The 12,349-nt window shown below is 46.9% G+C and overlaps 1 protein-coding gene across 1 annotated transcript in view; it reads right to left on the bottom strand.

The window, feature by feature from the left end:
* The window catches only part of terb1 (telomere repeat binding bouquet formation protein 1), a 221,014-nt gene that overhangs the window by 186,367 nt on the left and 22,298 nt on the right, over positions 1–12,349 (bottom strand). The window contains exons 4-6 of the mRNA XM_072517804.1: positions 9,473–9,601; positions 6,037–6,168; positions 1,408–1,468 (exon numbers count right to left, since the gene is read on the bottom strand). Of these exons, the coding sequence (XP_072373905.1) occupies positions 1,408–1,468; positions 6,037–6,168; positions 9,473–9,601 (322 nt within the window). The remainder of the gene's footprint in view (positions 1–1,407; positions 1,469–6,036; positions 6,169–9,472; positions 9,602–12,349) is intronic.

Raw genomic sequence — 12,349 nt, 5'->3', positions numbered from 1 at the left:
CTCTCTAAAGCATCCACATCCTTCTGGTAATGTGGCGACCAGAACTGCACGCAGTATTCCAAATGTGGCCTAACCAAAGTCCTATACAACTGTAACATGACCTGCCGACTCTTGTACTCAATACCCCGTCCGATGAAGGTAAGCATGCTGTATGCCTTTTTGACCACTCTAAAAAGATTGGAGAATAATTAAAAACAAATAGTGGGACCTCCCTCTTTCAGGAGAGGCCAGGCAAATTGTACCTTTGCTCCTTCTGTTTACTGGAATAATATTTTTAAATTCATTTTATGGGATGGTTGCATCGCTGGTTAGGCCAGCATTTATTGCCCATCCCTAGTTGCCCTTCAGGGGGTGGTGGTGAGTCCCCTTCGTTAACCGCTGCAGTTCCTGAGATGTAGATACACCTACAGAGCCGTTAGGGAGGGAATTCTAGAATTTTGACCCTGCGACAGTGAAGAAACAGTGATATAGTTCCATGTCAGGATAGTGAGTGACTTGGAGGGGAATCTCCAGGTGGTGGGGTTCCCAGGTATCTGTTGCTCTTGTCCTTCAAATGGCAGTGGTCGTGGGTTTTAAAGGTGTTAACTCAGGAATCTTGGTGAGTCCTGCGATGCATCTTGTAGATGGTGCACATGGCAGCCACTGTTCATCGGGAGTGGAGGGAATGAATGCTTGAATCGAGTCCCACTCCATCTCTCAGGTGCCACAAAGTCTGATTGCTGTTGCTCGCTAACTACCACCATATACTGTATTGCAACTTCTTGAATTCCTCTGCTGCTTGTCTTAAAGATACATGTCCATTTAGCATCCATGGGTCAAAATTATAATGGAAAAAAATAAAAGAAAAGGAGGAATAAGGGAATCAACAGAAAGGGCCCTTACATTTCAGGTTAATAGGATTCAATGAACCTACATAGAGGTTGGCTGGGCCGCCTCTGATCGCCCGACATTGCGTTGAACTCTTTCTGACTCTATCTGCTAATTTACCTGTTGATTTTATGTGGGTTAACTCTTCAGTCAAAATACCAGTCAAAGGAAATTGTTGTGAACATGTTAAGTCTTCATACCATTATACTGCGCAGTATGCTTTCCAATCTCTCATTCCCTCCATTTTCCAGAAAAATGTCTACTTGTTTCCAGAATCCATTTACAGTTTGCCTCTATATTACTGTATGTCTCTTCTATAACTCTTTATTTTTTGCATGCAAAGGACCTTCATGATTTCCTTTTTAAAGAGGTTTTAATTTAACTCCCTTAATATTTCAGTGAATTTCACACATTCATTTTGTTAATTCCCATCATAAATGTGAATAGAGCATAAGTTCATTTTCATGGTATAAAATGTACTTCAGTCTATCGCCTCTGTAATAACATGAGGAAATATGAAGTGCAGAATTTGCTAATTACCTGAACAAATTCAGAAGAACATCGATACATCCAGTTGTCCTCACCAATGCTTGTCCAATCTCTGTAACAATGCCCAAAAGGAATTACTGTGTTTAGATTTCATTTTAACTGACATCAGTGCTGGAGAGATTATCATTTTTCTATTTTTGTTCCACCCATGTCAGCATAAGAAATGCTCCCAGCATGCCAAACAGAAAATAATAACCCCTTCCACTCTAAAACCTGGCATGGTAGCACAATGGTTAGCACTGTTGCTTCACAACGCCAGAGTCCCAGGTTCGATTACCGGCTGGGTCACTGTCTGTGCGGAGTCTGCATGTTCTCCCTGTGTCTGGGTGGGTTTCCACCGGGCACTCCGGTTTCCTCCCACAAGTCCTGAAAGATGTTCTGTTAGGTAATTTAGACATTCTGAATTTTCCCTCAGTGTACCCGAACAGGCGCCGGAATGTGGTGACTAGGTGCTTTTCACAGTAACTTCATTGCAGTGTTAATGTAAGCCTACTTGTGACAATAAAAAGTATTGTATTATCAGGTACCTTAACTTAATCAGTTATATAAAGCACAACAATGCTGCTGCGGTAGGTGATGTGTTACAGCTGTAGCATGTGGGAACTGGTGTGATCCAAAGCAAAGCATCGGCAATAGGTAACTGCAGGTCAAAAAACTGTGGCTCAGAGTTGATGCGCTAGAGTCCGAGGTTTAGACACATTGATGCCATCAGGGAGGGGGCATGTTACCTGCACACATTGTTCAGGGAAGGAGTCACACCTCTTAGGCTAAGTGCTTCTGATTTGGTGCATGGTTTGGGGAAGGAGGGTGTAACTGTGAATATATACAGGAACCCAAAAGGTAGCAATGGAGGAGCCTCAGCCACTGCAATTGTCCAACAAGTTTGAGGTTCCTGCAGCTTTTGTGGACTGGAGTAGGGACCGTAGAGGGGATGCTGACCATGGCATCATAGTGCAGGGAGCCATATAAGTGGGGAACTAAAAAGGAATGTAGTTGTAGTAAAGGACAGTAAAGTTAGGATGATAAGATATTGTTCCTTGCAGCCGAGAGCATAAGTCTGAAAGGCTGTGTTGCATACCCAGTGCCAGGGTTATGGAGTTCTCGTTTATGCTGGAGAGGAACTTAGAGTGGGAAGGGAAGGAGCCTGTAGTCGTGGTGTGCGTGTGTACGAACAACATAAGTAAGCCTAAAAAAGTCCTGCTGAGGTAACATGAACAACTAGGAGCTAACTTAAAATGTAGAACATCAAAGATAAGGCAGTTTCAGATTAAGGAGCCAATTATTTAGATTATGAGAAATTTCTTCTCTCAGAGTTGTGAACTTTGGAATTCTCTAACCTTGAGGATTCTTTCCTTGGAATCCAGAGCATTCCTACAGTGTTGAAGGAGGCCATTTAGCCCATCGAGTCTGCACCGACCGTCTGAAACAGCACCCTACCTGGACCCACTCCACCGCCCTATCCCATAGCCTCACCTAACCTGCACAACTTTGGACACCAAGGGGCAATTTAACATGGCCAATCTACCTAACATGCACATCTTTGGACTGTGGGAGGAAATCGGAGTACCCGATTACAGCTCCAGGGTCCCAGGTTCGATTCCGGCTTGGGTCACTGTCTGTGCGGAGTCTGCACATCCTCCCCGTGTGTGCGTGGGTTTCCTCCGGGTGCTCTGGTTTCCTCCCACAGTCCAAAGATGTGCAGGTTAGGTGGATTGGCCATGATAAATTGCTCTTAGTGTCCAAAATTGCCCTTAGTGTTGGGTGGAGGTGTTGACCTTGGGTGAGGTGCTCTTTCCAAGAGCCGGTGCAGACTCAATGGGCCGAATGGCCTCCTTCTGCACTGTAAATTCTATGATAATCTATGATTAATCTAGGACAAAGGTTTGGCACAACATCGTGGGCCGAAGGGCCTGTTCTGTGCTGTATTTTCTATGTTCTATGTACCCAGAAGAAACCCACTGCAGATATGGGGAGAAGGTGCAAATCTAGCCACACAATAATCACCAAGTCCAGAATCAAACCTGGGCCCCTTGCGCTGTGAGGCAGCAGTGCTAACCACTGTTCCACCATGGATATGCCACCCTTGAATATATTTAAGGCTGGGATATACGCTTGGCTGCTCAGGGAATCAAGGAATAGAAGGAGCAGACAGGTGAGTGGTTCTCTAATCCAAGATCAACCATGATCATGTTGAATGGCGGAGCAAGCTTGATAGGTATTCTCTTGCTCCTGTTTCTTATGTTCTAACTTCAATATCACTAATGTGCTCATATGACTTCTCCATAGAATAAATCTTAATAGCCTGTTTATGAATACGTTTGTGGTACAGGATCATACAGCGAAGAAGGATGTCATTCCGCCCATCGTGCCTATGAGGGAACTTTCCAATTAAACTTATTGAAGAAGTTTCCTTGGAGGCTAATTTTGAGTGGGAATAAACATATGGTAAATTACTGGGCACAAGTGTACTGCAGCCAAGTCAGGGTTAAGGGATGATTTATTTTCCAGCTCCCCAAAGGAAAAGGTGGCATACAGGTTATGCTGCAGTGGATGCAGATGGGGACCTTGCTGGGGTAATAAGCTAGGAAAATACTGATTGCCATTCTGAAATGTTGCATTAATTGATTGGTCAGCCAAACAGTCTTCTGTTCCTGCAGGGAGCATGGAGGAATCCAACTTGGGAGAGGACACTGTCCATAATTTTCCCTCTCCAAAACCTCAGCTCCATCTCTTTGCCATCCAGCAAATTCAGATTCACTGCAAATGTAGCAACAACATGTAGTCATTTTTTGGGGGCTTGAGGAGTATCTCCCCGATCAAACCCACACTTAGAAATGTTTTCAACAGTGGGGAGCGGAACTTGCCGGTGAGACCAGCTCCAAAGAGATTGGGCCGTCATTTTGAAAGGGTGCCCGATCTCTAAATGGGCTTGAGACTCCCCCACACCCCCCATCCACGGGCAATGTCACCCTCGCAGGCATCTCCAATGGCCTGGGAAACCTCCTAGGTGGCGTTATGCAGTACGAAACAAAACCTGGTCCCAGACTCACTGGCAAAGCCCCGGGAAAATACGGCACAGACATACCTAAATGAGCCTAATGTCACCAAATCCTCTGCCTTCCCCTGTAAGGATGCATTAACAGTCCCTCCCAAATCCAGGAACCCCTCAGTATTTCTACACACCATTCAATTTACCTGAAATCTGGGTTTGAGGCCCTTTAAATAACACTGGTGTTGGGCATCTGTTGCATCCGAACACTTGACCGTTGATGAGTTAAGTGCATTGAATGGACCTGCATAGACCAAATTTAGTAAGTGGGCATCACCTTCAGTTGTTTCTGGATCTCCCAGAGGATGTCTGCGTGAGTGTCTTTCTCAAGGTCAGGTTTATGGGCCACACCAGGGGTTGCTGGCATTGCAGTGGACACCAGCAGCAGCATGATTGCTTTCCATAGCATCCCTGGAATGTACTACTGATCTGACATTTACACCACTGGACTTTAGTGTCAGAGAAGCAGCCATTAATGAGCACCTAGGATGTCTTCATGCCAGAAGTCTTTCATCGTCTTTGCATTAAGAATGGCAATCTATGGGTATTTTTATGTTGCTGACCTGCACTTCAAAAGTGTGGAATTCCTCAAAAACATTCAATGGGCCGAAGGACATCCTATAAATTCAGCAAAGACAGGGAACTTTATGTGAACCCATCTTCCAGCCAATTCTTCAGAGAATTCTGATATCAACATGTTGGGAACAGAAGTCAATTAAGATTAGTGAAGTGAGGAGTGATTGAGGAGTGGAATTCCAGAGGCCTTTAATGTAAGATGTTCACCAAGAATCAATTGAGAAGAAAATTCTTTACCCAGGGAATGGTACAACGGTGAAACTCATCACCACATGGAGTAGTCAAAGCGATCAGCTGGATAAGCATATGAGGGAAAAGGAAGGGTTACAATAGATTTAGATTTGGAAGGATAGAGGAAGCTTGCACAGAGAATATTAACCATTTGGGCTCAATGGTCTGTTTCTGTGCTGTGTAGGCAGTTTATGGGAGTTAAGTCTCTAATGGCCAGAAAGAACTCAAACTGGATATGAATGGTTTCAACCCAAAATGTTAATCTGTCTTTACTCCTTTCAGATTATGATGGAACAGGAGTTTGTTTCCAGGGTTCGTTGAATTTCATTTCAGACTTCCAGTGCTCGTGGATTTTCTTTTCCACAGCGCCACTTAGGAGTTACTCCTATGCAGTTTATTCAGCAGGGCATGTTTTGTTCAATGTGGTGCTTATTTGTTTAGAAAGACAAGGGCTATTTACTGTGCTTTCTGGAGTTTCTGTTTACTTAGAACAAACTGTACGGCTTGTTAATTACTCGCATCATTGTTGTTTATTGAATAGTGTAAGGATTAGTCAATGTATAATTGCACTCTGCCCTGTTTACTCATAGGGTGAGTTTCATTAATTGTACTTCAAGGGGTTAGCGGGGTACGGCTAAGTAATTATATGATATTTATGCTTATTTGACATGTAAGTATTTTTTACACACTTGCATAACAGAGGATATTTAATCCCCAAGAGAGGAGAACGCAAACATTTCAAAACATAAACATGACTTTCATACTGTTGTGTGTCACCAAAACCAGGATCACATAGACATTCATCTTCTTCAGAATCAACGAAGCATCCTTCTGAGCAAGTGACAAGGCAACATCAGACAGCAGTTCTGCGGTGCACAAACTCTGCTGGCAGTACACTGGAAACACATAAAAGATGAACCATGATTTATACTTTGCAATATCAAAGAAAAAATAACAATAATTCATGCACAAGAAAAAATAACAATAATTCATGTACAGCTAGCTAATTTCAAAAGGCTTGCTGGGAGAAACTTGAATGATTCATAACCGTTTTCTCAATGTAAGTTCTATCATGAAACAAACCCATGTATCCATTATCATAGAATTTACAGTGCAGAAGGAGGCCATTCGGCCCATCGAGTCTGGACCAGCCCTTGGAATTAGCACCCCGCTTAAGCCCACACCCGTAACCCAGTAACCTCACCTAACCTTTTTGGACACTAAGAGCAATTTAGCATGGCCAATCCACCGCACAGACAGTGACCCAAGCCGAGATCGAACCTGGAACCCTGGAGCTGTGAAGCAACTGTGCTAACCAATGTGCTACCATGCTGCCCCTCTCAATTTCCTCCTTGCTCCCTAACTTCATGGATACTGGTCCCTTCCAGAACCTGGGAAAATGTTCATTTCTCACACAGGAGCCAGGGAAGTGAGTGCCAGATAGTTATTTGGATGTGCAGAATATTATAGACAAACCTAATCAAGTTCTCATCCACTATTCACAAACGTACTTTTCAGCAGGAGGCACTGGATTCTGGATAAGGAATGGGAAGCTTGGCAGCATTTTCACCAGATTCCTCCACAGCCCAGGGATGCAAAGACTTATTGTAACACAACAACCACTACCCTTCCTGAGACTAGTGAACTCAGCATACAAGAGAAATCAGGACAGAACTCTCTGACCCCCCGTCGGGTCGGAGAATCGGCGAGGCGCCGTGCGGTTCGCGCCACGCCGCCGGGACACAATTCTCCGCAATGCGTCCCGCGCCGTTCTAACGCCGTTCTAACCTGCTGTGGGCCGGCAGGACCTCGGCATTGAAGGGTCAGGATGCGGCCTGTGGGGGAGAGTTGGAGGGGGGTCCATCTCTGGGGGGGGGGCCTCCGTAGTGGCCCACCGATCGGGGCCCACCGATCGGCGGGCCGGCCTCTCTGCCCCCCCGGCCTCCTTTCCTCCGCGCTGGCTCCTGTCGCCCTGAGCCATTTGGCGTCGGGGCCGCCGTGGGGAAGAAGGCCACTGTGCATGCGCTAGTTGGCGCCGGGTCAACTACGCATGCGCGGACCCCGCGGGGCCGGGTTCAGGCCGGGATCGCCAGCTGGGGCGGCGGAGGCCACTGCAGCGCGTCCTAGCCCCCTGTGGGCCACAGAATGGGGTCCCGGAACGGGTGCCGACTCCGGAGTAAAACATTCCCGTTTTTACTCCGGCGTCGGCACTTAGCCTCCCGTTGGGAGAATCCCGCCCCATGTGTCAAACGTTTTGGTGCATGTGATGTGTTTTCAAAATCTGTTCATGGTGATGTGGGAGTGGCTGCCTTTTATAAGGCCATGATGGAGACCACACCAACTGTGTTCAAGAAACTTTTGTTTATTTACAATCACTATTATATACATCTCTTAGTAGACCCCAATTGGGTCTGGCTTGCCGGTGTCTAACTGGCCGGCTTTATATATCATGCAATTAGACATTGTTTAGAGGTCACCCGCCTCTTTAATGGGGGACAATAAGACAGTAAGACATTGGAGCCGAATTAGGGGCGAAATTCTCCCCCAACGGCGCAATGTCCGCCGACTGGCGCCCAAAACGGCGCCAATCAGACGGGCATCGCGCCGCCCCAAAGGTGCGGAATGCTCCGCATCTTTGGGGGCCGAGCCCCAACATTGAGGGGCTAGGCCGGCGGCGGAGGGATTTCCGCCCCGCCAGCTGGCGGAAATGGCGTTTGTTGCCCCGCCAGCTGGCGTGGAAATGACATATCCGGGCGGCGCATGCGCGGGAGCGTCAGCGGCCACTGATAGTTTCCCGCGCATGTGCAGTGGGGAGAGTCACTTCCGCCTCCGCCATGGTGGAGGCCGTTGCGGAGGCGGAAGGGAAAGAGTGCCCCCACGGCACAGGCCCGCCCGCGGATCGGTGGGCCCCGATCGCGGGCCAGGCCACCAGGGGGGCACTCCACCGGGGTCAGATCGCCCCGCGCACCCCCCAGGACCCCGCCCACGCCGCCTTGTCCCGCCGGTAAATACCTACTTTAATTTACGCCGGCGGGACAGGCAATTTCTTGGTGGGACTTGGGCCCATCCGGGCTGGAGAATTGAGCGGGGGGGGCCCGCCAACCGGCGCAGCCCGATTCCCGCCCCCGCCGAATATCCGGTACCGGAGACTTCGGCGGGGGCGGGATTCACGGCGACCAACGGCTATTCTCCGACCCGGCGGGGGGTCGGAGAATGACGCCCCAGGTCTCTCGGCCCATTAGGTCTGCTCCGCCATTGAATGATGGCTGATATTTTATCATCCCCCTTCTCCTGCTTTCTCCTCATAACCCCTGATCTCCTTATTAATCAAGAACCTATCTATCTCTGTCTTAAAGACACTCAGTGATTTGGCCTCCACATCCTTCTGCAGCAAAGAGTTCCACAGATTCACCACCCTCTGCCTGATGAAATTCCTCCTCATCCCTGTTTTAAAGGATCGTCCCTCTAGTCTAACATTGTGTCCTCTGGTTTTAGTTTTTCCTACAAGTGGAAACATCCTCTCCACGTCCACTCTATCCAGGCCTTGCAGTATCCTGTAACTCATCCCCCGCTCATCCTTCTAAAATCCAACCAGTACAGACCCAGAGTCCTCAACCGTTCCTCAGACGACATTCCAGGGATCATTCTTGTGAACCTCCTCTGGACCCTTTCCAAGGCCAGCACATCCTTCCTTAGATACGAGGCCCAAAACTGCTCATAATACTCCAAATGGGGTCTGACCAGAGCCTTATACAGCTTCAGAAGTACATCCTTCGTCTTGTATTCTCAGGGGAGCTTGTATTCTGTCGGCTTCACGGGGAAGTTAATTATCCCCACCCCGTAAGATACTTGTGTGTTATAACACTGCCCATCCTTAATTATCCTTGAGAAGGTGAGGGTGAACTGCCTCCTTGAATTCAACTGTGGTTTGCTCGGCATTTGGAGGGCACTTAACAGTCAACCACTTCGCTTTGGGTCTGAGTAAAGATGGCAGATTTCCTTTCCTAATGGACACTGCTAAACCCAATAGATGTTTTACAACAATCTAGTAGTTTGAGTCACCATTACTGCATCAGCCGATACTTTTATCACTAGGCTGTCGGGGCAGACTAAAAAGGATGAGGAAATAAAAGCTTATAAAAATAGAAATTGGGCAAGTTTTAAAACAGGTAAATGGAATTACATAAAAGTCATTCCTACCACTGCTTTCAGCTAAAGCTGTTAAAGTGAACAGGGCAGCCTCCCGAAGGATAGGAACATCACTCAGTTTTACAAGTCCGTTGACAAACTGCAAGCCTCCAATCTCACGAAAATAATCACTTGCTTCACCTAATGATAAGAAAGCAATTAAAAGCTCACTTTATATAGACAGATGGAGATTTATGGTCAATGTGAGGTTTAATATTATTTCTCTACTACCCACATATATTTATTAAAACTCTAAATATTATCTATCCTTTGAAAATCAAAACCAACAACAGAGGTTGTGCCTATGTGCTTTAACGGTTTGGCAATGTGCTTAATACTGTAATTATTGTATCCTTGGATGAGTCCACACGAGAGGCTTAAAGAAACTGGTTATTTATTGAACAAGAAATTATTTACACCTCGTACGCAGATCCCAGTCAGGGCTTCTCAGCTCAGTTCCCAATCGGGCCGAGCTTTTATACAGTGTCCATGACTCTGCTGGTGGGGCTCCCGTCCTCAGAGGGGAAGCTCATACTCAACAAGACACACGGGAAGCTAACTGGTCCAACCCAGTAGATCTTGTGCGGGTTATAACAGTAATTATCCTGTAATTATGCTGTTTGGTTCAATCTAGCCATGGGACACTTTAGGCCAATCAGGTCCCAGGATTGGTCACACTATTCTCATACACTATAGACCAATCAGCATTCCATATACATACACCTGGTAGCCTTTATTTTTATTTTTTGCTTTGCTACTTTCCAATTATTGTTTTTCATTGGTCACTTTTTTTTCCACTTCCCACTGTCTGACAGCTTCTTTTCCCAACCTAAAACCGGCCCTACTTGCCATCTCTGTAGCTGCTGGTCCAAGAGGTGTCTGCCACTTATCCCACTATTGTCTCCCAGCTGACAGTTTCTGGGCCAGGTTGCTGTTTCCTGGTGAGGTCGGGAAAGCCAGAAACACCAAATATTTTGCAACAAATTCATAATTCCAGTCCCGTCCCAATCTTGCACCATTTTTGTGCAGTCTTTTCATAAGTTGGGAAAGTCCCAGGTCGCATCTCTGCATAAGCGTCCTCTGACATCATGGCTACTATTATAACAGGTACAGCAATTTCATATTTTGTCTTGCATACTATTTGTGAATGATTCTATAGTGTAGGAGGCCATTCGGCACATATAGTCTGCACTGACACTGACAGGCGGGAGGGATTCAGATTTCTGGATAACTGGGGCTCTTTCTGGGGAAGGTGGGACCTCTACAGACAGGATGGTCTACATCTGAACCTGAGGGGCACAAATATCCTGGGGGGGGAGATTTGTTAGTGCTCTTTGGGGGGGTTTAAACTAATGCAGCAGGGGCATGGGAACCTGGATTGTAGTTTTAGGGTAAGGGAGAATGAGAGTATAGAGGTCAGGAGCACAGATTTGACGTCGCAGGAGGGGGCCAGTGTTCAGGTAGGTGGTTTGAAGTGTGTCTACTTCAATGCCAGGAGTATACGAAACAAGGTAGGGGAACTGGCAGCATGGGTTGGTACCTGGGACTTTGATGTTGTGGCCATTTCGGAGACATGGATAGAGCAGGGACAGGAATGGATGTTGCAGGTTCCGGGGTTTAGGTGTTTTAGTAAGCTCAGAGAAGGAGGCAAAAGAGGGGGAGGTGTGGCGCTGCTAGTCAAGAACAGTATTACGGTGGCGGAGAGGATGCTAGATGGGGACTCTTCTTCCGAGGTAGTATGGGCTGAAGTTAGAAACAGGAAAGGAGAGGTCACCCTGTTGGGAGTTTTTTATAGGCCTCCTAATAGTTCTAGGGATGTAGAGGAAAGGATGGCGAAGATGATTCTGGACAAGAGCGAAAGTAACAGGGTAGTTATTATGGGAGACTTTAACTTTCCAAATATTGACTGGAAAAGATATAGTTCGAGTACAATAGATGGGTCGTTTTTTGTACAGTGTGTGCAGGAGGGTTTCCTGAAACAATATGTTGACAGGCCAACAAGAGGCGAGGCCACGTTGGATTTGGATTTGGGTAATGAACCAGGCCAGGTGTTGGATTTGGAGGTAGGAGAGCACTTTGGGGACAGTGACCACAATTCGGTGACGTTTACGTTAATGATGGAAAGGGATAAGTATACACCGCAGGGCAAGAGTTATAGCTGGGGGAAGGGCAATTATGATGCCATTAGACGTGACTTGGGGGTGGGGGGGGGGATAAGGTGGAGAAGTAGGCTGCAAGTGTTGGGCACACTGGATAAGTGGGGCTTGTTCAAGGATCAGCTACTGCGTGTTCTTGATAAGTATGTACCGGTCAGGCAGGGAGGAAGGCGTCGAGCGAGGGAACCGTGGTTTACCAAGGAAGTGGAATCTCTTGTTAAGAGGAAGAAGGAGGCCTATGTGAAGATGAGGTGTGAAGTTTCGGTTGGGGCGATGGATAGTTACAAGGTAGCGAGGAAGGATCTAAAGAGAGAGCTAAGACGAGCAAGGAGGGGACATGAGAAGTACTTGGCAGGAAGGATCAAGGAAAACCCAAAAGCTTTCTATAGGTATGTCAGGAATAAGCGAAAGACTAGGGAAAGAGTAGGACCAGTCAAGGACAGGGATGGGAAATTGTGTGTGGAGTCTGAAGAGATAGGCGAGATACTAAATGAATATTTTTCGTCAGTATTCACTCAGGAAAAAGATAATGTTGTGGAGGAGAATGCTGAGCCCCAGGCTAATAGAATAGATGGCATTGAGGTACGTAGGGAAGAGGTGTTGGCAATTCTGGACAGGCTGAAAATAGATAAGTCCCCGGGGCCTGATGGGATTTATCCTAGGATTCTCTGGGAGGCCAGGGAAGAGATTGCTGGACCTTTGGCTTTGATTTTTATGTCATCATTGGCTACAG

This window comes from Scyliorhinus torazame, chromosome 10 (genome assembly GCF_047496885.1).
Source record: "Scyliorhinus torazame isolate Kashiwa2021f chromosome 10, sScyTor2.1, whole genome shotgun sequence".
In the NCBI taxonomy this organism is placed as follows: Eukaryota; Metazoa; Chordata; class Chondrichthyes; order Carcharhiniformes; family Scyliorhinidae; genus Scyliorhinus; species Scyliorhinus torazame.
Note: the sequence above shows the minus strand (reverse complement) of the source record. Positions and strands in the feature narration are given on the sequence as shown.